Below are 26,746 nucleotides of genomic sequence, written 5' to 3' on the forward strand. Positions count from 1 at the left end.
TATTTTCTTTAACACTAGTTCCGAACACAGTATTAAAAAGAAATCTTGGTGAAAAGAAAATCTATCACAGTGGCTATACCACTAAAAGAAGATGACGCAGAATAAAAAAAAATAACATTTACTGTTTATTTCACAAAGAAAATTAAGTGGCCCAACACATCTTTGATCATCATCTGTGTCCTTTCTGACAAGAGAACATATAAAATAATGGCAAGCTAGATCATGAGTCTAGCTCAGGGTCAAGTTTTTCTACTTTAATGACCATCTCTGGAGCTAAAGCAGCAGTGCCAGCTTGCTGGTTCTCTGCTTCCGACTCAGACAATACTTCTTCCTTTATTTTTACAGGCTTATTACTGGCTTCCTCCTCTTCATCCGAAGACTCATCAAGCTCCCATTCATCATCTATGTCCATTTCAAATACTCTCACATGACGGAGATTCGAGCTTAACTAAAGAAAAGGCCAAATAAAGAACTTTTAAAATGGCTTAACTAATACATTATATATAAAAAATTAGAAATCAGAAATCTGAAAAAAGTGGTTTTATAGGAAAGTTATTTTCCCATCAATTTACAACAAAATCACTAAACTCAGCTTTCATTTTGTATAAAAGGATCTCCACATACAATTTCAAGATTACTAAAATCTAAAATTGTTATTAATTACTTAGTAAGCTTTCTCAGAACAAGAGAACTAGATAGCTAAGGCCACTACATGCTCATCATAATCAATAAAAGCTTGACATCACTAAATGTTTGCACCGAGAGGACTTACAGATCCTGTTGCTAATCTGTTACTCTTTGAAACAATTTAATACTTACCACACAGGACACTTTGCGAAAACCATTCCCAGCAACATACTGTGCTTTCATACTTTCCAGTAATCTCCAGTGCTTTTCAAAGTGCATGGTACGGGTGGGAATAGCACTGCGCTGCTCATCTAGCCTAGAGACGGGAGAAAACCAACCCAGGAGTGAAATGGGGCTGTTCTCCCTGGTTTACTAGGGGTGGTATCAGGGTTTGATTTCTACCAGTATTCCCATTTCCAATATAATTCTACCAGCTACTGTATAAAAAAGCTGTGATACTATATTCTATGAGAAAACCACATTTCCAAATAGGCAGAATACCTTTTTAAGGCAGAAACCTTAGTAAGGTTTTTGATTCACTTTCAAGGTAAGCAAATGGACTCATTTTAAAAATTAGATATCTGCCTATCTAAATCTCAACCTAAAGCCATCTCTTTCAACTGACCTTGAACCTCTATGTGGCTACTGAGGTCCTAATTCTGAAAGGAAAATACTGAAGGCAAATCTAAAATAATTCTACTATAAACTGGGGTTCATGCTGTCCTTGCAAACAGAAGTTCCACTCTCCACACCAAATAATTCCCCACCTTGTTCCAGCAAATAATTCTTGACAGAAGAGCTGTTGAAGCCAGTATTTTTTCAATAAAAAAAAAGAAGCATTTCTGCTCAGCTGACTTTATTTATCTATCATACCTAAAGAACCAGAATGTACAATATACATTAAAAAAACATTTAACTGTTCTATCAGAAAGACAATCTTACTAATGTAAGTTACCTTGTAGAGTAAGACCCAGTGAACTGATATTCTGCAGAATCTTCACTGTTATACACTAAAGACAACGGCAACTGGACCAAGAGTCTATCTCTTCCTTCACGTCCTACAGTGTCTTTAAGAACTACTGTGACAGTTTCATCATCATAAAACTGTGCATCTAAACAACTGTAGGTGCTAGAATTAAAATAAGTTTTGTTATATCAAAGATGTTATCATGACTGAGAAAATACTGTATATATAACATTATACTGGTACCAAGCAGAAAACTGACAATGAAAATATCAAGTGACATTCTATACAGTAACATTTAAAATATACCATTAGTTTACACTAAAGTCACAGTTACCTGTTGTACTGATTATTCACAAATATAACTAGGCCCTGAAAATAGATAATCATGAAAAAAGAAAAACCTGTGAACTTGGTTCACAGCTCCAGAAAACTCTTGACATCAGTGGTCAGGCCTTAAGCCTGTAGAGATTCCATGAATGACACCATGTATATACATGTGTGTGTGTGTGTGTGTGTGTGTGTGTGTGTATACATATATACATATATACAATAAACAGAGTTTACTAGAATGAAAAGTAAAAATAAGATTTACACATGAAAAGACACAACTTCAAAGACATTATCATAAAGAACTTCGTTTATGTAAGGAAAAGAGTAAGAAAAAGCTTGGTTTAGGATTAGTGTCAGTTCTTTCTCTTGCAAAAGCCTCAGGATGACATCAAGTATTGTTACCCTTTGTGCCCTAAGAAAATCCCACCCCAGTGAAAAGGATACCACCTCACACCTCTGCTGGTCATAAGAAGACCTTCAGCCATCTGCCCCCTGGACCCACATTACTTTCTTAGTTGACAAAGAGCTCAGAAGTATTAATTGTAGGAAAGCACACTATAAAAATTCCTGCAGGCCAGTAAGGTTCCTTTCACTGTAAGTCAAATCATCCTCTAAGTATAAAATACATAACCAACCCAGCCCCCTAAGTTGCAAATGACGAAGGCCTTCTAAGAATATCATCACTGTAACTGAGCCTAACCATATTCCTATAACTGTATTTATTATATATACATCCCACTCAAACAAGATTCTTTACCTTCTTCGCACTTTTTCAGTTGTGGCATATGTGAAGCTCCCAAATTTAATAGCAATTAGTCCGTTACTTACAGATCTTCAAGAAAGAAAGGGGGTGGGGGAAGAGACTTTGTAGAACAAGTTGGATAGGCAATAATCTATATATGCTTGAAAGAACATGATTGTTAGTACATTTACCTAATCACCAAACCCCAGACCAAAATACTATTACACTCACTCTAGAATACTGATAACTGATATAAACCCCTGATAGATAAAACTAACATCAAAATTACAACTCAGTTTAAAATCTTATAGTCGCCAAAGTAGCAAGATTCCTTATAAAATAAGGATGTTTGGGACAACCAAATTATTTCTCTCGGGCTACATCTTGGTTTCAAAAAATTTCCCTCAGGTTTAGATTTAAAATCATTTAAGATCCTAGTGACATCCTGAATATGATTTATTTTTCAGAACTTTTATCTGCATTCTCAAAAGAAGTCTCTATATGCAACTTCTTGTTTAATGAAAGGCATACTTAACCTGAGTTAAAAATCCTTTCTATAAGGAAGCCAAAATATAATTTTGAACTTCCACAAGTTGATGAGATATAATCCTGACTATTCTGTTGTTATATTTTTCCTAACCCTAAAAATATCTTACACATAACAGATATATACCAATACAAAATCAAATAATCTAGAATTAGAAGGGATCACATAGCTTCCTAATTTGGCATTACCACCTTAAAAATGTGAAAACGAAGACCAGAACAGTTAAGTTAGCAAGCCTAAAGTCATAAGGCAGCTTAATTCAAACCCGAAATGTAGGGAAGGGAAGTGGTATGTTTTATGATTAAAAATAATAAAATCTTATCTCCTTGGTTCAAACTTCAGATTAATACTTACTGGGAAATATCAGTATGTCTCCTTAAGATGCACATTTTATAAAGCGAATCTTCTAAAATAGTAAAAAGAAGATAATGCAGATTTGAGGTTTTATTATTCCACCTAAGGAAAAAAATTAATGTCAAAACATGATTATTTAGCTACCAATGCAGAGAACCAAACTGTATTATTCACATGAGATAGGGGAGAGACACTTACAGAAAAGGGAATTTGAACAATCTACGTGTGGAGTCCTCACTAAAACAGAAGAAAAAAAAGAAGTAAGAAAAATTTTAATTGGCTGCTGAATTATATCACCCAAAAAGGTAAACAGAATTACCTTCTAGCATCTCTATATAATGGAATACATATTGCTTGACTCATCGATTTTCCAATTACATCCTGAATAAGATTTAAAAATATAATTAAAGTACATACATACACAAAAATAAATACTCCACAGAAAGTGACTGCTCGTCACTGTTTAAGTCTAGTGCAAAATCATCTATATCACCAACTTTCATGCAAGAAACTTTAATGACAGTCATGGCAGTAAGGAAGAGAGAAAGTTCTGAGCTGAAAAGGACCCTGGAGATAAGTGATGGCAGGTTAGAAACCACCTCTTCTAGTCCCATAGCATCAATCATCCATCATTCATTCAGTAGTTAACAGACACATCAGCTCTGTAACTAAGACCATTTATAATAAGTCTGTTCTGGGCACAAGTAAAATACTAAAGGACGTCAACACGTTCAATAACCATGTATTTATTTTTTAATTTATGTAAGAGAGCAACAATAAGAGGAAATATTAGAGTGAACCATATGAAACTGCCATTTTTGTTAGTCAAAAATAGCTGAATACCAGCATTTTGATATGGTTCATCTTAATAACTACGACCATTTACATAAGCGAGCCGCATATCGCAGATGTTCTTGCTCCTACACAAAAACATGCATTTCTTTCAAACTTACTGCTGGCTTTTGCAAGCAATGATCAATAACGTTCTCCATCCGCCTTTTCACAAAATGCAATGATTTTCGAGGATAATAAGGAAACAGCAGAGGACTTTCTGGTTTGAAACAAAAACAAAAAATAAAAAGCTATAACAAACCAGATAACTAGGAGAAACTAATCTACTGCTAGAGCCAGCCCACACAGCTTATGTGATGGTGGAATTCTCCCTGGCCACTTCATTATACCTTGGCACGACCTCACTAAAAATGACCGTGGCCTTCTGCCTTGCATCATCCCCTGCTGCCAGTCCTTGCAGCTTAATTATTCTATATTTTATTTTTTCCCACCAAAATCCAAGAGTATGCTTCTGCTGGCTATAAGAAGAAAGGGATGATTGGGAAACCATAAGACATATAATGAAATAAATTCATTTTTCTCTCTTCTTTGCCACAATGGTATAACAACAGTGCTTGTTTTGGAAGAGTGTGCTAGTGAAAACAAAAACAGGAGACAAGAAACTGGTGCTATGAAAATAAGCTCTTTACTTTTGAAAAGACTACTTTATCAGTAGAAAGTAATATATAATTTTTCATTTAGTGACACCAAGTATGCTAGGTTCTTTTTATACCTGTTATTTCTATTGTTTACAACAGCTGTATATATTAAGCACCATACTCTTTATTTTACTGATTAAAAAAAGAAAAAAAATGAGGCTTAGGAGGTGTAGGCAATTGCCCAGCGTGAGAATGACTAGGAAGCTAGACTCTGAATCAAACCCAGGTCCAACTCCCAAGCCCACCCTCTTCCACTGTGCTCTGTAGGCCTCCCTCACAGCACCTCATATCCCAGCTATGCTGGATAAAAGGAGCTTTAATCGTGTTAACATTTTAAGCTCCCAACAGGTGACAGATGCTGTGGTATCATAGAGAGATATTTGGTCTTTGTCCCCAGTTCCTGGCCCAGAGCTCCTTAATGAGTTTTAATGAGGCCCTTAGATAGCTTCAGGATGGGGGCTGGTCTCCATAAAGACCAAGCCTTGATTAGAAGCTTGGAACTTTCAGCCCCTTCCCTTGACCTGTGGGTAGGGGAGAGAAGCTAGCGTAGAGTCCCGTCACCAATGGCCCCTAACCCCTACATAATGAAAACTCCATAACGCCCCTAAACGACAGAGCAGAGGGCCTCTGGGTCGATGCTTAAGGTGCTGGGAGGGCAGTGCGCCTGGAGAGGGGATGGAAGCTCCATGCCCCTCCCCATATCTTGCCCCATGCATCTCTTCCATTTGGCTATTCCAGAGTTGAATCCTTTATAATAAACTGGTAGATGTAAGTTAAGTGTTTCTGAGTTTTGTTAGCCATTTTAGCAAATTATTAAAACTGAAGCATGGGAAGCCCCAACTTTGTAGCCAAGTGGAACAGAAATGTGGGTAACCTGGGGACCCAGTACTTGTGACTGAACTCTGAAGTGGGGGCAGTCTTGTGGGACTAAGCCCTAACCCTGTGGAGTCTGGTGGTAAATCTGCAGAGTTAGTGTCAGAATCGAACTGTAGGACACCCAGGTGGTGTCAGAATTGGTCTCAGGAGGGAAAAAAGCCTCTCATTTTGGTGTCAGGTGTTTTGAGGAAAAACAGCTCAGATGCATACTGCCTGCTTATATGCTATGTGCCGGGCACTATCCTAAGTGCTTCATCTAGATTAATTTGTTTCATCTTCCCAACAGCTTTTTGAGGGAGGCGCTCTGATCACCCTTACTTTACAGAAGAGAAAACTGGGGCACAAGGAGGTCAGGCAACGTGCCCTCAGCCCCACACCAGAGAGTGGCAGAGAAGGACTTCAGCCCAGGCAGCCCGGCTTCCAGCACACCGACCTCTACCCCCTTAACAACACCAACTCTATCACATCCCCGGGAAGCTATGTGCGCTAAGCATTTAGCACTTGATTTTTGCAAAGTGCTAGGAAGAAGTTTCATTAAAGGTTTCTTAATAGCTCCATAATGACAGTCGGTATTACTTCATACTAGACTAAGAAACTGGGAGATTAATGAGCTTGTCCAAAGTCACACACTAGCAAACTCTTAAGCATTTAACAGATGGAGTTAATGTGAAGTTAAACATGAGACCTGTAACTAAGATTACACCTTTCTATTCAGCCATAGAAGATGTGGGGAGAAAAAAGGGTAGAACCTGTTTATTGCCCGAAGTCCCCAGGATGGATATTAGCCCAACAATGACAGGGTCCACTGCCATCAGCCCTCCCCAGGCATCCTTCCTTACTCCTTGGACATCCTGATTAAATACGGTAAATGAGCTGAGTCAGCGGTACTTTTATTTTTTTCCCTCTATTCAATAGCTAACTTACGTCAATACATCTCTCTCAATTGATCTTAAGACTCTCAAACAATGTAAAATACGCCCTGCTCTGAAAAAGAATTTGGGCTTGTAGGGTTAAATCAAAACAGCAGTAAGCAAAGTTCTGGGCCTGAGATTTCTCTGCCTCCCCCCACTCACTCCCTCATTCAGATACACAGCAACCACACAGAGCAGAGGTCACTACTAAGTCCAGTTGAAAACTCAGGCTCTCAAGTTAGCAGAATCCTAGCTCTATCGCTTACCACCTTGTATCATCTTGGGGCCTTCTCTAACCTTCAGTTTCCTCACTAGTAAAATGAAGATAACAAGTACCTACCTCATAGGTCCTTGTGAAGATTAAAGGAGGCAATATATGTATGTGGCTATTACCCCAAGGAGCTAAGAAATAGCTAAACTGTGGTCAGATTATTCTTTGAGAAAGCAAAGAAACAGATGCTTTAAAAATCTTTTCATCTAAAATGGAGACGTTTCGACATATTCAATGGTTGCTATTTTGTGTTGTATTCCCAGTAATGTCGGCTAAATAAAGTTTTACCAAATCAACATCCTAGAGAATGAAAGGCATAACAAAAAAAAAATACAACCTCAGAAGAATGCAGTGACACATCATTATAGGAGTTAAAAGCATTACATGCTCTTAAAAGCTAATAAATTGGAAGTGGCAAAATAGGCTTCTCTGACTGATGGGCTCAACAGTTTTCTTCCCAATATCCTATTTTTTAATACATATTTTTTATAACGGACAATACTTAAGCAATCTTACTACATCACAGTTAATATCAGTGTTTTTGAACATGGTAATGCCATATACTGTTATTATTTTACTGTTTCTATAATCAAATAAAATGGACACAAAAGATAAATCTAAAGAACTTAGATAAGTATTCAGCAAGTACACTTGCTGATGTACTGGTCTCAAATAAATATAAACATGGCCAAAATCCATGTTGGTTCATGAAATACCTTTAAGGTGGCTGCTGTTTTGAAGAAAGTCATACCACTGGTTCCCTTCTGTGTTAGGGGGTGACACAAGATCATCATCTTCGTCTTTCAAGTACTAGAAGTACAGAATTAGAAATTTAAGTTTTGTAAACCAAAGCATTAGGCTCTGAAATTGTTTATATTTAACATTATTCTGCTTATTTTGTTTTACTGCCAAGTCCTCTGAAAGTGCGTTATCCTGTGAGATGACCAAAATTTGCTAAATGCCAAGCAACTGAACTGCAAACATTAGAATGCTGTAGATTTAGAGACTATAAATTGAGTTTAAATTTCATGTTCTATTTTCAGGAAGCACATTTTAAACTTACATATGTAAGTTTATAAATTAATTTGAAAAGTATCAACTGTCAGTCTAATCTATGGCAGTAGTTCTCAAAGTGTGATCCATGCAGCTCTGAGAGTCTTCAAGATGCTTTCAGAGATCCATGAGGTCATTACTATTTTTATAATAGTATCAAGATATTATTTGCCCTTTTCACTGTAATGACATCTGCCCTGATATTCAAAGGCACAGGTGGAGAAAACTGCTGGCACCGTCACCAAGAATCAAAGCAGTGGCCCCAAACCATACTAGCAGTCACTATATTCCTTTTTGCCACATAACAGTTTCACTAATCTCTAATGAGGCTATTAAAATGATTAAATTAAATCTCAACAAAATCTTTTTAATATTCTGAGTGACAGAATTGGGAAGTATAAATAAAGCACTTTTGCTGCCTACCAAAGTATGACAGTTATCATGAGGGAAAGCATTTATGAAAATGTACTTGTGAGTCAGGCCAGGCACTTCTTTGTTATTAATGGAATTCCATTTTCACTCAAAAGAACAACTGGCAGACAAACTATGATTATTCATTCTTGGGTATCTGGCAGATATGTTCTTGAAAATAAAGTGATCCTGTCACTTTAAGCAAAACAACTGACAGGGGCTTCCCTGGTGGCACAGTGGTTGAGGGTCCGACTGCCGATGCAGGGGACACGGGTTCGTGCCCCGGTCCAGGAAGATCCCACATGCTGTGGAGCGGCTGGGCCCGTGAGCCATGGCCGCTGAGCCTGTGCGTCCAGAGCCTGTGCTCCGCAACGGGAGAGGCCACAACAGTGAGAGGCCCGCGTACCACACACACAAAAAAACCACAAAAACAACAACAAAAAAAACCTGACAGTATTTATTATCAATGATAAAATTTAAACATTTAAGCAAAAATTAAAATTTTTGAAAAACATGTATCTGCCACTATGTGCTTGACAACCTCACAGTAGTTAAACGTTGTCTGATGAGATTGGTAATGACATTAACAAAATCTGACTTTTGGATACTTTATGAAGAAAGGTGTCAGCATATGGAAGATCGTTGTAATTCAGCGAATCAGTATTTTCCAAATGACCAATACATGATATGGCAAAATCACATGCACAGCGTAAAAGATCCATCCAAAGTGCAAGGTAGATGAATGAATTTTAATGAATCAGAAAATGAAAAGTCCACTGATGCAATTTAGAGTCCATATTGAAACTAACCTAAGATACTACCACTTGTCAGGATCTGGTGTAGTATCAAAGAATATTCACAGTTATCTAAAAAGCTATTAAAATACTTTACCCTTTCCAACTACACACCTGCGTGAAACCAGGCTTTCTTAACCAAGACAACACATTACAATAGATCGAATGCAGAAGCAGATATGGGAACATAGCTGCCTTGTCTTAAGCCAGACATCAAGGAGATTTGCAAACATATAAAACAATGCCATTCTTCACTTAATTTTGTTTTGTGAAGTATAGTTACTTTTCGTTAAAAGTATTTATATTAATGTGTAACGGTAAGTGGGTTCTTTTTTAATTAATTAAGAGATAATTCTTTATTCTGTTTAATTTCGAATACCTAATAATATCTACTATTGATAGATAGAGTACACATAAAAGCTCTCCAGAGTCTTCAATAATTTTAAGAATGTAAAAGGGTTCTGAGACGAAAAAGTTTAAAGCTACTCTTTGGTGATTTTACTCAAAGGGCATGGTTACTATATAATTTGGCATTATATTACTTTCAAAAAGTTTTGTATGATAAAGACTAACACTGCTAAAGTTTTAAAAATAAAAAAATTAGTAACTAGATTCAATCCAGAGCCCATACCTGACCAACTTTTTCGACGTTAAAATATTTTCCTTTTCGATTATAAAGATCTGGAGCCTAGAAAGAATAAATATAGTTTAATTCTTAAGTCAACTCAGTGAGGAAAAAAAATCTTATATATTTAAACCAAAAACTCTATTGTTTAAGAAAGCTGTTGGTGGCAGTTACTCTTTTATATGTAGTAACACACACATACAAACAAAAGTTCAATTTATATGCTTTACATTTAATAAATAAGTACTGCCATTAATTAGCTCAATAGTCTAAAAAACATACATAATTGCTTAGAACTTCAATTAAATTGGATTAAATTTGATTACTTCCTACCATTATCCCCATTTATTGTGATTATTTTTTAAGAAGCACTATAGAAATACCAATTTCCTACCTCATTGAAATGTTCAGTAAGAAATTCAGCAACAAATGTGATGTCTTTTTGAGTCATCTATCAAAACCAAAAGGAACGAAAAGAAAACAGATTAAGATAAGAGAAAGCTTGCCAATAAAATTCTATGTAATAATAAATGTAACTTTTCTACTATCTACTAAAAGTTATGGGACAAATAAGCAAAGTTCCTTCAAAGAAAATGTCAACAGAAATTCAGGAGATTATGCAACTCTGAAAGTATGAAATCCTAGGGCTCTGAGAAGCATGTAATTAAATATTTTAAACCCATCTTCCAATCAGCGACGCCAATAGCTATAGAACTCTTTATGGCCTAAGGCTGTTTATTATTTTATGCTTTATGCTAAGACTACGTGTGTAGAGTCCCTCCTTTGGGAGTAGGGGACTGTCAGTCCAGATAAATAACCTCAATGTGAGTTAAGGGCTGCAACCCAAGAGCGCTTCAGTGTTGGCCCTCTGCTTCTTTCAATGACCCTGCCTTCTCCCTATCCCGGTTCTTCAGCCCTCAAAAAATTACACATTGAGGGCTCTCCCAAGAAGTAACATATTATATTTCCCCAAATAAAGCTAAGAGTGATATCAGAGAAACAGCTAAGGTGAATGTCTCTGGTTTGCAAGGCCAGTCATCCACAGCACAAAAGATCTACTTTGTATAAAAGCTGTGATCTTACTCATCTGGGCCACCAAGGCTAATCTTTTTTTTTTTTTTTTTGCGGTACGCGGGCCTCTCACTGTTGTGGCCTCTCCCGTTGCGAAGCACAGGCTCCGGACGCGCAGGCTCAGCGGCCTTGGCTCATAGGCCCAGCCGCTCCGCAGCATGTGGGATCTTCCCAGACCAGGGCACGAACCCGTGTCCTCTGCACCGGCAGGCGGACTCTCAACCACTGCGCCACCAGGGAAGCCCAAGGCTAATCTTAATGCTCTCCATTTTTTCAGACTCAAGATTACCTAATCTATCTGAATCAGGCAGTCTGGGCAGGGGTGAGGATGAGCGAGCTGCAGGAACTAAGTGGGAATTTTGCCTTATTCTGTAAGATTTTTCTAGAAGAAGGTTCCATTGCTACTTGTCACAATCCTTAGAGTCAGAAAGAAACTGGTGTTTGCCAGACCTCAACATAGGTACTAATACCTAAGTACTAGCTTTCCAAGGAAAATAAAAATGCATTTAACATTTTAGGAAGTTAAAGTAAGGAATCCAAACACCCTATGTTATATAGATTACAAAATCTTATACAAACATGAAAACAATAAACTTAGACAGCCATAATAAAGGTGTTCTGTGAGATTAAAAAAAATATCAAACACACAAATTTAAAAAAAAAAGGCTTACTAGGATCTGTCTTGTGTCTACAGCCTAACATCTTGTTAACTAATAACTGCATAAGACTACCAAGATGACCAGCAAAGCTGAGCTCAACCAGGGCAATATTAATATATTAGAAGACGGGCGGAGTCAAGATGGCATACTAGGAGGACGGAGAATTTCTGTCTCTGCACAACTAGGGCACCTACCAGGCACAGTGGGGGGCCATGGACACCTAAGGGGATGAGAGGAACCCCCAGCGACCGGGTAGAACGTGGGGCGTGGGGGGAGCGATGGGGGAGAAGTGGAGGCAGGACGGGACTGGCGCCCCTGAAGGGCAGCTGGGGGAGGGGAAGGGATCCCACGCCCGAAGGGGGTAATTGTGGGACCACTGAGAGGGCAGAGGAACAAAAGGGAGTGTGGCCGGGTTTCCCCTGCTCACCGAGGCCCCCTCCAGCCACGGGTCCTGAGGGAGTAGGAGGGAGGGAAGGAGGAGCAAAAATAAAGGCCAGACCTATGGGACCGGCACCCCTGAGGGGTGGCTGGGGGAGGGGAGGAGTTCCTACAGCCAGAGGCCCTCGCATAGTCAGGGGTCCAGCGGGGATGAGGGAGACTGTTGGTGGGGGGGGCGTGGAGGAATGTAAGGGAATGTGGCCAGTGCTTTCCCTGTCCACTTAGGTACCGGGGAGGCTCTGGGGCTCTCGGGCCTAATCCTCTGCCCTCAGAGCCTCCCTCCTGCCGTGCAGAACACAAGCCCCGCCCCTACACCCCCAGCCAGGGCCCCACCTCCACACTCGGAGACACCCTCTGAGAACCCCTCCAACTGCACTGGGTCTAAACCCCACCCACACTCCCCCACCCAGGGCCCCGCCTCCACACTCCGGAACTCCACAGCTGGAAAGCCCTCCTTTGGAGATGCTGCCTCTCCCCTTAAGGTGCAGGTCCTAAGCAGAGGCCCCGCCCCATGCTAAAACACCACCCCCAACCCCACCTAGGCTCCACCCCACCTTAAACCCCACCCCTAAGTTCCATCCCCACCTAAACTCTGCCCCCATAGCCAAGGCTTTTTTTTTTTTTCTTCTCTTTTCCTCTTTTAGACTGAGGTTCTGTTTTACCTTTTTGATTCATTTATATTTTATTTTTTCCTAATAAATCTTTTACTTTTCTAATTTTATATTATTCTTTATACTTTGTTATTGTTCTCCTTTTGGCTTGTTCCCTCCCCCCCTTTTTTTCTGTTGTGGTTTTATTTTACCTTGTTGCAGTTGTTTCAATTATACTTTTAATTTTCCTAATATATTTTTTATCTTTCTAATTTTATTTTGCTTTTTATTCCTTGTTATTATATTGCTCCTTGTTTTATTTTTGATTTTTTTTGTCACGCCACATGGCTTGTGGGATCTTGGTTCCCGGGCCAGAGGCTGGGCCTGAGCTCCTGCGGTGGGAGCTCCGAGTCTAAACTGCTAGACCAACAGAACCTCAGACCCCAGGGAATATTAGTTGGAGTGAGGTCTCCCAGAGGTCCTCATCTCAGCACCAAGAGCTGGCTCTATCCAACTGCCTGCAAACTCTAGTGCTGGAGGACTCAGGCCAAACATCCAGTAAGACACAAATACAGCCCACCCATCAAAAAAAAAAAAAAAAAAGAAACGACAAAAAAATGTTACAAACAAGCAAGGTAAACACCTACAAGACCAAATAAATGAAGATGAAATAGGCAACCTACCTGAAAAAGAATTCAGAGCAATGAGAGTAAAGATAATCCAAAATCTCAGAAACAGAAAGGAAAAAATAAAACAAACATTCAACATGGATCCAGAAGAACTAAACAGCAAACAAACAGTGATGAACAACACAATAAATGAAATTAAAAGTACTCAAGAAGGAATCAATAATAGAATAACTGAGGCAAAAGAACGAATAAGTGAGCTGAAAGACAAAATGGTGGAAATAACTGCCAGGGAGCAGAATAAAGAAAAAAGAATGAAAAGAACTGAGGACAGTCTCAGAGACCTCGGGGACAACATTAAACGCACCAACATTTGAATCATAGGGGTCCCAGAAGAAGAAGAGAAAAGAAAGGGTGTGAGAAAATATTAGAAAAGATCATAGCCGAAAACTTCCCTATGTGGGAAAGGAAATAGTCAATCAAGTCCAGGAACTGCAGAGAGTTCCATACAGGATAAACCCAAAGAGAAACATGCCAAGACACATGTTAATCAAACTATCAAAAATTAAATACAAAGAAAAAATATTAGAAGCAGCAAGGGAAAAGCAACAAATAACATACAAGGGAATGCCCACAAGGTTAACAGCTGATTTTTCAGCAGAAACTCTGCAAGCCCTAAGGGAGTGGCAGGGCATATTTAAAGTGATGAAAAGGGAAAAACCTACAAACAAGATTACTTTACCCAGCAAGGATCTCATTCAGATTCAATGGAGAAATCAAAAGCTTTACAGACAAGCAAAAGCTAAGAGAATTCAGCACCACCAAACCAGCTTCACAGCAAATGCTAAAGGAACTTCTCTAAGCAAGAAACACAAGAGAAAAAAAAAACCCACAAAAAAATCCTCAAATCAATTCAGAAAATGGTAATAGGAACGTACATATCGATAATCACCTTGAATCTAAATGGATTAAATGCTCCAACCAAAAGACACAGACTGACTGAATGGATACAAGACTCTGATATATGCTGTCTATAAGAGACCCACTTCAGACCTAGGGACACATACAGACTGAAAGTGAGGGGATGGAAAACGGTATTCCATACAAATGGAAATCACAAGAAAGGTGGAGCAGCAATACTCATATCAGAAAAAATAGACTTTAAAATAAAGACTGTTACAAGAGATAAGGAATGGCACTACATAATGATCAGGGATCAGTCCAAGAAGAAAACATAACAATTATAAATATTTCTGCATCCAACACAGGAGCACCTCAACACATAAGGTAAATGACAACAGCCATAAAAGCAGAAATCGACAGTAACACAATAACAGTTGGGGACTTTAACACCCCACTTACACCAATAGACAGATCATCCAGACAGAAAATAAATAAGGAAACACAAGCTTTAAATAAAACAACAGACCAGACAGACTTATCTGATATTTTTAGGACATTCCACCAGAAAGCAGAAGAATACACTTTCTTCTCAAGTACACACAGAACGTTCTCCAGAACAGATCACATTTTGGGTCACAAATCAAACCTTGGAAAAGTTAAGAAAACTGAAATCGTATCAAGCATCTTTTCCAACCACAACGCTATGAGATTAGAAATCAACTACAGTAAAAAAACAGTAAAAAATACACAAATACTTGGAGGCTAAACAGTGTGCTGCTAAATAACCAAGAGATCACTGAAGAAACCAAAGAAGAAATCAAAAAATACCTAGAAACAAATAACAATGAAAACACGATGAGCCAGAAACTAGGGGACGCAGCAAAAGCAGTTCTAAGAGGGAAGTTCATAGCTATTCAAGCTCACCTCAAGAAACAAGAAAAATCTCAAATAAACAATCTAACCTTACACCTAAAGCAACTAGAAAAAGAACAAAGAAAACCCAAAATTAGTAGAAGGAAAGAAATCATAAATCAGAGCAGATATAAATGAAATAGAAACAAAGAAAACAATAGCAAAGATCAATAAAACTAAAAGAATACTCTTTGAGAAGATAAACAAAATTGATAAACTGTTAGCCAGACTCACCAAGAAAAAAATGGAGAAGACGCAAACCAATAAAATTAGAAATGAAAACGGAGAGATTACAACTGACACGGCAGAAATACGAAAGATCGTAAGAGACTACTACAAGCAGCTATATGCCAATAAAACAGACAACCTGAAAGAAATGGACAAATTCTTGGAAAAGTACAACCTTCCAAGATTGAACCAGGGAGAATTAGAAAATATAAACAGACCAATCACAGGTAATGAAATTGAAACTGTAATTGAAAATCTTCCAACCAACAAAAGTCCAGGACCAGATGGCTTCACAGGTGAATTCTATCAAACATTTAGAGGAGAGTTAACACCTATCCTTCTCAAACTCTTCCAAAAAATTGCAGAGGGAGAAACACTCCCAAACTCATTCTATGAGGCCACCATCACCCTGATACCAAAACCAGACAAGGATATCATAAAAAAATAAAATTATAGACCAATATCACTGATGAACATAGATGCAAAAATCCGGAACAAAATACTAGCAAACAGAATCCAACAACACATTAAAAGGATCATACACCATGATCAAGTGGGATTTATCCAGGGATGCAAGGATTCTTCAATATACACAAATCAATCAATGTGATACACCACATTAACAAGTTAAGGAATAAAAACCATATGATCATCTCAATAGATACAGAAAAAGCTTCTGACAAAATTCCACACCCATTTATGATAAAACCTCTCCAGAAAATGGGAACAGAGGGAACCTACCTCAACATAATAAAGGCCATATATGACAACCTACAGCAAGCATCGTACTCAATGGTGAAAAACTGAAAGCATTTCCACTAGGATCGGGAACAAGACAAGGATGTCCACTCTTGCCACTCTTATTCAACATTGTTTTGGAAGTCCTAGCCACACCAATCAGAGAAGAAAAAGAAATAAGAGGAATACAAATTGGAAAAGAAGAAGTAAAACTGTCATTATTTGCTGATGACATGATACTATACATAGAAAATCCTAAAGATGCCACCAGAAAACTACAAGAACTAATCAATGAATTTGGTAAGGTTGCAGGATACAAAATTAATGCACAGAAATCTCTGGCATTCCTATATACTAACAATGAAAAATGAGAAAGAGAAATGAAGGAAACAATCACATTTACCATCACAACAAAAAGAATAAAATACCTAGGAATAAACCTACCTAAGAAGGCAAAAAACGTGTACTCAGAAAACTATAAAACACTGTTGAAAGAAATCAAAGATAACATAAACAGATGGAGAGATATACCATGCTCCTGGATTGGAAGAATCAATAGTGTGAAAATGACTATACTACGTAAAGCAATCTATAGGTTCAGTGCAATCCCTATCAAATTACCAATGGCATTTTTCACAGAACTAGAACAAGAAATTTTACAATTTGTATGGAAACAAAAAAGACCCCGAATAGCCAAAGCAATCTTGAGAATGAAAAATGGAGCTGGAGGAATCAGGCTGCCAGACATCAGACTATACTACAAAGCTACAGTAATCAAGACAGTATGGTACTGGCACAAAAACAGAAATACAGATCAATGGAACAAGATAGAAAGCCCAGAGATAAACCCACGTACATATGGTCACCTTATCTTTGAAAAAGGAGACAAGGATATACAATGGAGAAAAGACAGCCTCTTCAATAAGTGGTGCTGGGAAAAATGGACAGCTACATGTAAAAGAATGAAATTAGAACACACCCTAACACCATACACAAAAATAAACTCAAAATGGATTAAAGACCTAAATGTAAGGCCAGACACTATAAAACTCTTAGAGGAACACATAGGCAGAACACTCTATGACATAAATCACATCAAGATCCTTTTTGACCCACCTCCTAGAGTAAGGGAAATAAAAACAAAAATAAACAAATGGGACCTAATGAAACTTCAAAGCTTTTGCACAGCAAGGGAAACCATAAACAAGATGAAAAGACAACCCTCAAAATGGGAGAAAATATTTGCAAATGAAGCGACTGACAAAGGATTGATCTCCAAAATATACAAGTAGCTCATTCAGCTCAATATCAAAGAAACAAACAATCCAATCCAAAAATGGGCAGAAGACCTAAACAGACACTTCTCCTAAGAACATACACAGATTGCCAACAAACACATGAAAGAGTGCTCAACATCACCAATCATTAGAGAAATGCAAATCAAAACTACAATGAGGTGTCACCTCACACCAGTCAGAATGGCCATCATCAAAAACTCTACAAACAATAAATGCCAGAGAGGGTGTAGAGAAAAGGGAACCCTCCTACACTGTTGGTGGGAATGTAAATTGATACAGCCACTATGGAGAACAGTATGGAGGTTCCTTAAAAAACTAAAAACAGAACTACCGTATGACCCAGGAATCCCACTACTGGGCATATACTCTGAGAAAAACATAATTCAAAAAGAGTCATGTACCACAATGTTCACTGCAGCACTATTTACAATAGCCAGGACATGGAAGCAACCTAAGTGTCCATCGATAGATGAATGGATAAAGAAGATGTAGCACATATATACAATGGAATATTACTCAGTCAAAAAGAAATAAAATTGAACTATTTGTAGTGAGGTGGATGGACCTAGAATCTGTCATACAGAGTGAAGTAAGTCAGAAAGAGAAAAACAAATACCATATGCTAATGCATATATATGGAATTTTAGAAAGCGGTACTGATGAACCCAGTGGCAGGACAGGAATAAAGACGCAGACATAGAGAACAGACTTCAGGGCATGGGGGAAAGGGGAAGCTGGGATGCAGTGAGAGAGTAGCATTGGCGCATATACACTACCAAATGTAAAATGGACAGCTAGTGGAAAGCTGCTGCATAGCACAGGGAGATCAGCTCAGTGCTTTGTGATGACCTAGAAGAATGGGATAGGGAGGGTGGGAGGGAGGCTCAAGAGGGAGGGGATATGGCGATATATGTATACATATAGCTGATTCACTTTGTTGTACAGCAGAAACTAACACAACAATGGTAAAGCATTTATACTCCAATAAAGATGTGGAAAAAAATACTACTATATACCTTATTCAGCTCAGGAAGTACGTGGTCTTCCGTCATTCTCAACATTGCTGGAAATATAAATTTTAAAACTATCTTTAAAGGGAAACTACAAACATAATTTTAATTATAGATGCATTTCAAAAAATAAATGTATTTCACTGGACTACATTTTCCATTTTCAACAGCTTCTTGTCACCAAGGAAAACTTATTTTTCTTTGAAGAACTAAAAGAATTTAAATATGATTTATATTTTCAGGTTCAAAATGGTTGGGTATAGCCATACTAAACTATTATTTTTCATTTTCTCCTTCAATTCAACCCACTGCCACTCCAGACAAAGAAACCTAACTGCTGCCTTGAGCTAAGACTACGTGTGTAGGGATTCCTCCTAACTCGGTGATGTTTCTTCTCTTAAAATGTGCAAGCAGTTCTTTCCTCCCAAAGTCTTAGAATACCAAAAAGATGTATTTCTTTCCCTTGGGCTTTTTTGCTACATGAAGATGTTTGCACTAAGACTTATGTGTGTAAACACACACTTACATGTGTGTATATATATATTTATATACTTTCTTTAATATTGTGGTTGGTTCTTTTTGTCCTTTCATAGGGGTGTCTTTATCAATACCGTGTTTTCTATACATTACATCCACCTAAGTCAAGAAGTATGCTGCATGTGCTTTTGCATAGTGTTTGAATATGCTTATGTTTGGCTGAGAAAAAGCATGTTGGACATTATTCTGCAAATATAGATTATTTTAAGAAACTGTTTTTAATTAATTCAAACTTCTAAATTATCTAAAAAACCAGCCATAATCTAGGTTCCACTAATTCATTTATCCATCCAAAAATTAATTATTGAGTGTAATATAGGTACTAGGGATACAGCAGTATAAAAGAAGTCCCTGCCTTCATGGAGACTGCATTTCACACAAGAGCAAACCAAGGTTAGAGCGCTAACTAGTGGCAGCACCCAGTTACAGTTTGGTCTCCAGTTCTCCAATCCAGTGTGCTTTGCTCTAATGATAAGGACTGAGCAGTATTCATTTATCTTCTAATGCAGCTTCTTATTACAGTTAGGATAGGCAATAAGAATATAAACTGCCTAATTACTCCAATAATTATCAGTAAAACCAAGCTACTACTTCTGTAAAAGAAAGTCACTTCTAAGGTTTCATTTAATTTTAACATTGTAATTTATTCTAATTAACTCTGATATTAAACAGGCTGGCCTGATAAACACTCTGGCTCCCCATTCTGGCTAGTGTTGGTATGGTTTTGAGAAAAATATAAGAATTTTAAATGTCAACATCTACAGATCGCTTTCATTTTTTTATTGAAAGCAATTGTACTAGGCTAACAAATATGAAAAGTCTGTTTTAAAAATATGAGAATTAAAGATCTGGGCATTTGTTTCAAGGATATTAGCACATTATAGGTAATTTACTTTCTATTTTACTCTTTAGAATTTTAACAAATATGGGATAAATTCCATTTACAACTAAATTTTGCATATGTTGGAGGGAAATGTATGCTAAATTATTTCAAAGATATTAATAGAGGTCACAAAAATAGCAGTACAAATGGACCTAAATAAAATATGCATATCCTGTAGAGTGAGCATTAAAACATTTAATATGAAGTCAGTAACGATTTGTTAATTACCTACAAATGCAAAGATACTGTGGAGACATAAAGAAAGGCCACAAGTGGTCTGCATTCTATTTAGCTAGGGCACCACTGTCCAATAGAAGAGATAACGGAAATGTTCTAGCTCTGTGCTGTTCAACCTGGTAGCCACTAACCACATGTGGCTCCTGAGCACTTAAAATGCGGCTAGCATGACTAAGGGACTGCGTTTATAATTCTACATAATTTCAACTAATTGAAACAGCCATACATGACTAGTGGCTACCATAATGAAGGGCACAGATCTAGAGACAGAAGACCAAAGTATAAAACAGGAGCTAAGCTATTCAAGGGCAGAGGTTTTGTCTTATTTTTTCTCCCGCATTTCCCCCAAATCTAACACCTAACAATGCCTAATACAAAGCAGAGATTTAAAGAATGTTATTTTAACCTAAGGAGACATTACAAGGTAAGTAAGGGTCAATTCTCAGTGAGTGACAGAGACAATCAATGCTAGAAGGTGTTATCTGCGGAGGTGGAGATGGGTGGGTGTATAGAAGAAATAAGACTGGCCATATGTTGAAAACTCCTGAAACTGAGTGACGAGTAGAAGGCAGATCACTTATACTATTCTCTCTACTTCAATAGGTATTTAAAATTTACTACAGTAATTGAAATATGCTAAACTGATACTCCCACAATTTTTTTAAAAAGTGTTAAAAATACAAGAATGCTTCATTCAATTCACTTACCCACATACAGCCACCGAAAAAATGCTTTGAAGTTTTTCATACTGCTATCTATAACTCTAGAAGATAAAAATAAATCAGAAATGAAATTATTATATGGGGTTCATGTATCATTGTTCAATTATTGTAGAATATAATAATCCTTTTTGTTCTACTATATCCTATCTGGATGACATTTAAGCCTTTACAACAGATTTAACAAATAAAACACATACCCAAAAATAAAATTTCAAAAAAGCAAATCCTGATTCTCTTAAAAAAAAAAGCAAATAACTCAGATTCTAACTGATTATAACAGCCTTGCCACAAACTGTGTAACAGTCTTTCCTTTCCGGGCATTCAGTAAAGTACGAAATCCTTTTCTAACTTTGGAAATAAAAGAAATCAGAAAAAAAGTTTCCGGCACCATTCTCAGTTTAAAAAAAAATACTCACTGATCAGTAAGAAGAAAAAAACATCAAACACAAAAGAAAATCATTATTATAAACTTGTAATATGTCACTACCACTAGCTCTGATATCAACAGACATTACTTTTGGAAGTTGATTTTTTTATCCTTACAGTAATGAATCTCAAAATTTGAATTTCTTTGGGCTTTACACAAATGTACCCCCAAGATTAAGGGTTATAAGTGGAAGTCAGCTTCCCTTTGATGAAACTGTCTCTGAATATAAAGATGGATATCATTTTTTTAAAAACCTCTTTAAGCTCACATCTGTAAGATAATTACTCTAAGCAAATAATATGTGCACTTTTCACCCCTAAATCTCAAAGTCCCTTCCAAGCATTAAATGTCATAATACTACTGGAGAAGTAGGTCAGCATCATTAACCTTTCTGTACACAGTAAAACACCTGACATAAAAGACTGTAACATCTCTTGCGTTACCAAGCACTATGATCAAAATTCTCTTGCAGCAAAAATGAAAAACAGAAAAGACGTTCCTTTCTGTCTTTCCCAGTCAATACTCTCACCCCAACCCCAGGCAACCACTGATCTATTATAGGCTAACGTCAAAGTCCTCACTGCCTCAGTTTCTCCATTATAACCTAAAATAATGCTATATTCTACTTATCTCAAAGGAGGAAGAAGTTAAATCAAAAACTACCTTTCACTGAAACGTTAAAGGTGATCACAGAAAGCTTAATATTTTATGTTTACTCTCTGCAAATATGGAGAACCAAAAAATTATTCAACATTCAGGAAAAGGAATATCATTTCTCCTCCTGCTTTGTTCTTTGAGCACACACATCTGTAATAAGCTCTACCTTCTAAAAGCCCATTAGGGGCTTCCCTGGTGGCGCAGCAGTTAAGAATCCACCTGCCAATGTAGGGGACATGGGTTTGAGCCCTGGTCCGGGAAGATTCCACATGCCGCAGAGCAACTAAGCCCATGTGCCACAACTACTGAGCCTGCGCTCTAGAGCCTGCGAGCCACAACTACTGAAGCCTGTGCGCCTAGAGCCTGTGCTCTGCAACAAGAGAAGCCACTGCAATGAGAAGCCCGCGCACCGCAATGAAGAGTAGCCCCCGCTCACCGCAACTAGAGAAAGCCCGTGCACAGCAACGAAGACCCAATGCAGCCAAAAATAAATAAATAAATTCATTAAAAAAAAATAAAAGCCCATTAAAATGATGGTGTATTGGTGGGGAGAGGTGTATGTGTTATAAACTCACACACAAAAAGAGGACACTAGAAAAAAAATTTTTTTAAGTTTCAGAAATGTCAAAAGCCGACAGAAGACTAGTGATTGGTGAAGGTCACCAGAGGTGGCCACGTGTCAGGCACTGTGGAAAGAGAGCAGCAAGGAGTCATCCACCCGGCAGACGCCAAGGATACTCAGTCCTTAGAAACATCAAGTTCAACAGAAGACATTAGGATGACATCTGGGGCTGGACAAAGGAGGACAAGCTGAAACACAGACTGGCCAATACACTCTTTCCCCCAAAATATGAATGCCTAGGCGTTTACTACCTTCCAGACAAAAACAGAGTTCTTCAAAGAAGCTGAATAAACTGGGAAGAGCCAAGGCGGTTCTGGGTCGGCACTGGCTGCCCACAGCATAGGTCCACATGCTCTGGCACTCATGCTGGCTTTGGGCCGCTCTGCACCCAGCAATTCTAGGCAACTTTAAACTGCCTCACAAATAAATATGAGTAAACAATTGGGCATCAGGTTTTTGAAGAAAGCTTGCAACAAGAGACCAAAATAAACAGCAAAGTGACACACAAAGAGGAGATAATTCAGGGAGCAGAAGAGATTTTTTAAAACTCTAATTAACGTCCTCAGAGAGCTGTGGGAAGATGTCGCATCCACAAAGCAAGAGCACAGCTTTGAAAAATGATTAAACAAATAAGAAAATACTTAGAAATTAAAAGACGGGACTGCCATAGTAAGACATTCAATAGCATGGTTCAGGTCAAAGATCTCGTCCTCCACTCCACCTGGGCTATTTATTCTAAAGTTCACACCCTAGACCTTCATTACCAACGTGAACCTTGTTTTTTAAATTTATTTATTTATTATTTTTGGCTGCGTTGGGTCTTCGGTGCTGCACATGGGCTTTCTCTAGTTGCAGCGAGCGGGGGCTACTCTTTCCTGCAGTGCATGGGCTTCTCACTGTGGTGGCTTCTCTTGCTGTGGAGCACGGGCTCTAGGCACGCGGGCTTCAGTAGCTGTGGCATGCAGGCTCAGTAGTTGCAGCTTGTGGGCTCTCTAGAGCGCAGGCTCAGCAGTTGCGGCGCACGAGCCTAGTTGTTCTGTGGCATGTGGGATCTTCCCGGACCAGGGCTCGAACCCATGTCCCCTGCATTGGCAGGCGGATTCTTAACCACTGCACCACCAGGGAAGTCCACCAACGTGAACATTTTAAATCTCAATTTAAAGCACCCTGCTCACCAACAAACAGCAACTATCTCTCCAGTGACTTTTCTCCAGTAGCCCAACATTCATCCCACCAAGATTACCACCTACTAGTTCTACCACCTTTCACTGTCTCGCACCTGCCCTGTGTCCTCACTTCCCTCCTAAATCAGTACAGATTTGAGGTTTATCATTTTAATCATGCCCTTGCTTCAATTTCTTGCCTCCCCTTTGCTTCCTTTTACTCACCAAGCCTAGTAAATCAAACTGCTCACCTATTCTGTGCTCCCACTCGAACAGCTGACCCTGGCTGGAGAAAACCACACAGCCATGTTGGCTGGTCTCATTTTAATGCTCCTGGGAACGCTAACCAAGCAGCCCTTAGCACTACTGACAATCCTCCTGCTTCATCAGCCCATTCACGCTCCTACTGTACTAGACAAATGGCTCACACCTCTTCCTTTATTCTCAAAGCTCAATACCACTTCCCCATCCTTACTTTCAGCTGATGACAGAACATTTCATATTTCCACTAAGATAATAAAAACAATTAGAAGTGAACATCCCCAAGCCCTCATCTGCTCATATACCAGCATCTGTGACCCCTGTCTTGGCCTTCTCCCCTATAACTATGGAGGAACTATTTTTCCAGCCCCTTCCCTAACACACTAAATCCCATCCCCTCTTGAATCCTCTTGTTCTAGCAATCTTCCCTCTCTTTGCCATCTCAACTGTTCCCCTTCAGAAGAACATTCCCATCATAAATAAACATACTCTAATTGCTCCCATTGTAAAAAGAAAGAAAAACCCAATGACTATTTTTAAATGCTGGCCATTCCCTTTACAGCAAAACTCAAAAGACTACATTTGTTGTTTTCTTTGCATCTGCTCTCATTCTGCATCATACCTGCTCCCATGACGCCACAGAAGTGGCTCTCATCGAGGTCACCCATCATCTATTCTGATAATATTCTGATCTATTCCACTTCTGGTCCTCACCTTACTTGACTCAGCAGCATTAGACAACCAATCCCTCATTACTTCTTGCAATGCGTCCTTCACTCAGCCTGCAGGACACCCACTCCTTGGTCTTTCTGCCTCTCCGGTTTCTTTCGTTAGCTCCACATCAACCCCATTTCTAACACTGGAAAGCCCATCACCCATCTCTCCTCTGAGCGCACTAACTATCTCATCCAGGTTCATGGCTTAAAATAATACCAATGTGCTGAGGGCTCCCAAATTTACATTTCCAGCCTGGATCCCTCACTTGAACATAATCTCATACAATCAACAACATGCTGGACAGCTCCACCAGGGTATCTAACAGACATTTCAATTTAATATGCCTAATACATTGACCATGTGATCAAAATTAACATCAATAAGAAGAGGTAGACGGACACTGTTTGCCTCTGGATCTGACACCTTGAGAAGGACACTCCACCGATTATGTAATATTCTGGCCAGGGATGTATAACCTGAATCAAACCATGAAAAAATCAGATAAACCCAAATTGAGGAACATAAAATACATATATATTTCCTATATTCTCCCCCAAGTCTTCCCCATTTCAGTAAATGTTAGTCATACTCTTACCAGGTGCTTAGGACCTAAACTCGTAATTATCCGTGACTCCTTTATTTTTACCATCCACACAACCATTCAGCAATCTTGTTATTTCTACTTTCAAAATATATCCAGGTTCTGACCATTTCTGATTCTGACCACCATTTGTCTCATGGCTTCTGTCCTTGCCCTCATATAATCTATTCTCAATACCAAGTAAATAACAAGAGGGATCTCTTTAAACCTAAGTCATATCCTGTCGCTCCACTGCTATTAACTCCCTAAGAGCTTATTATACCCAGAGTAAAAGCCACAGTCCTTACAACTGCCTACAGGCTCTACACAACCTGTCCCATCCTCTGTGACCTCTTTCAATTCATCCCCTACAACTCACATTGTTGTTCAAGTCACTTTAACTGTAGTGGCTCCTTGAGGTCCCTCATATATGCCAGGCATGCTCCAAACTCAAGGCCTTCATACTTGCTGTCTCCTCTGCCCCCAAAGTAACAGGGCTCACTCCCTCCTCTCTCCAACATCACCTTCTCAGTGAGGCCTTCCCTGACCAAAAAATTGCACCCCTACCCCCAGCATGCCCTAGGTCCTCCTTCCCTCGTTAGCTTTTCCCACCACTACTTATCACTATCTGACTTGCTGTATGTTTTAATTATTCATTTCTTTATTGTCTGTCTCATCATGTAAGAATATAATATCTATGAAGGCAAGATTTTTTTTTATCAGTTTTGTTTACTGCTATACCCTCAGCATCTAGAATAGTGTTTAAAACATAGTTAAATGCTCAATAATTGTCTATGATGAATGATAGCATTGGATAATTAAGTCAAGAAAATTTCACAGGAAATAGAAAAGACAAAGATATTTTAAAAAATGAGAGTAAAAATAAAAGACACAGAGGATCAATCCATGAAGTCTAATATCTGACTAACTAGATTTCTAGAACAAAAATCTAGTTAAAAAAAAGGAGAGGGAGAAGAGGAAATTATCAAAATAATAATACAATATAGAATTCAGGTTAAAATGGCATTTTCTTATTATGAGTACAACAAATGAGAAGACCCACATTTAAAACTCTATTGTGAAATTTCAACATATCAAGGATGAATAAAGCTTTCTGAGAGGAGAAAAAAAATAGCACACAAAGGAATGAGAATCAGAAGCACCAGACCGTCCACTGGCAACAAAAAGGCCAAAATACAATGGAGCAAAGCTTTGAAAGTTCTATGAGAAAATGAATCCCCCTTCATAATCTATACCCAGTCAAAACCATCAATTAAGTGTGGCAGAAGGAGAAAAGACCCAAAAGGACACACAAAGCTTACCCTCACACATCCGTTTTCTAAGTTACTGGAAGATATTTTCCACAAAGTGATTAAATGAACCAAGAAACAGAGGAGATCCTGGAAGTAAGGATCTAACCCATGAAAGCAATGAAGAAAACGCCAGGGCAGTGGCTGCACGAGATGGAG

The 26,746-nt window shown here is 38.5% G+C and overlaps 1 protein-coding gene across 2 annotated transcripts in view; it reads right to left on the bottom strand.

Moving 5' to 3' along the window:
• Window positions 1-220: 220 nt before the first annotated feature.
• ANAPC4 (anaphase promoting complex subunit 4) overlaps window positions 221-26,746 on the bottom strand; it is a 40,932-nt gene continuing 14,406 nt past the window's right edge. The window contains exons 16-29 of one of the 2 annotated variants that reach the window (XM_065877192.1): window positions 20,836-20,891; window positions 18,478-18,524; window positions 16,194-16,196; window positions 10,393-10,449; window positions 10,005-10,061; window positions 7,832-7,925; window positions 4,521-4,618; window positions 3,887-3,948; window positions 3,766-3,804; window positions 3,568-3,669; window positions 2,682-2,756; window positions 1,583-1,756; window positions 820-943; window positions 221-448 (exon numbers count right to left, since the gene is read on the bottom strand). In XM_065877192.1, coding sequence (XP_065733264.1) covers window positions 221-448; window positions 820-943; window positions 1,583-1,756; window positions 2,682-2,756; window positions 3,568-3,669; window positions 3,766-3,804; window positions 3,887-3,948; window positions 4,521-4,618; window positions 7,832-7,925; window positions 10,005-10,061; window positions 10,393-10,449; window positions 16,194-16,196; window positions 18,478-18,524; window positions 20,836-20,891 — 1,216 coding nt within the window. The remainder of the gene's footprint in view (window positions 449-819; window positions 944-1,582; window positions 1,757-2,681; window positions 2,757-3,567; window positions 3,670-3,765; window positions 3,805-3,886; window positions 3,949-4,520; window positions 4,619-7,831; window positions 7,926-10,004; window positions 10,062-10,392; window positions 10,450-16,193; window positions 16,197-18,477; window positions 18,525-20,835; window positions 20,892-26,746) is intronic. The other variant, XM_065877193.1, reaches the window with a different exon arrangement.

This window comes from Phocoena phocoena, chromosome 5 (genome assembly GCF_963924675.1).
Source record: "Phocoena phocoena chromosome 5, mPhoPho1.1, whole genome shotgun sequence".
Lineage (NCBI taxonomy): Eukaryota > Metazoa > Chordata > Mammalia > Artiodactyla > Phocoenidae > Phocoena > Phocoena phocoena.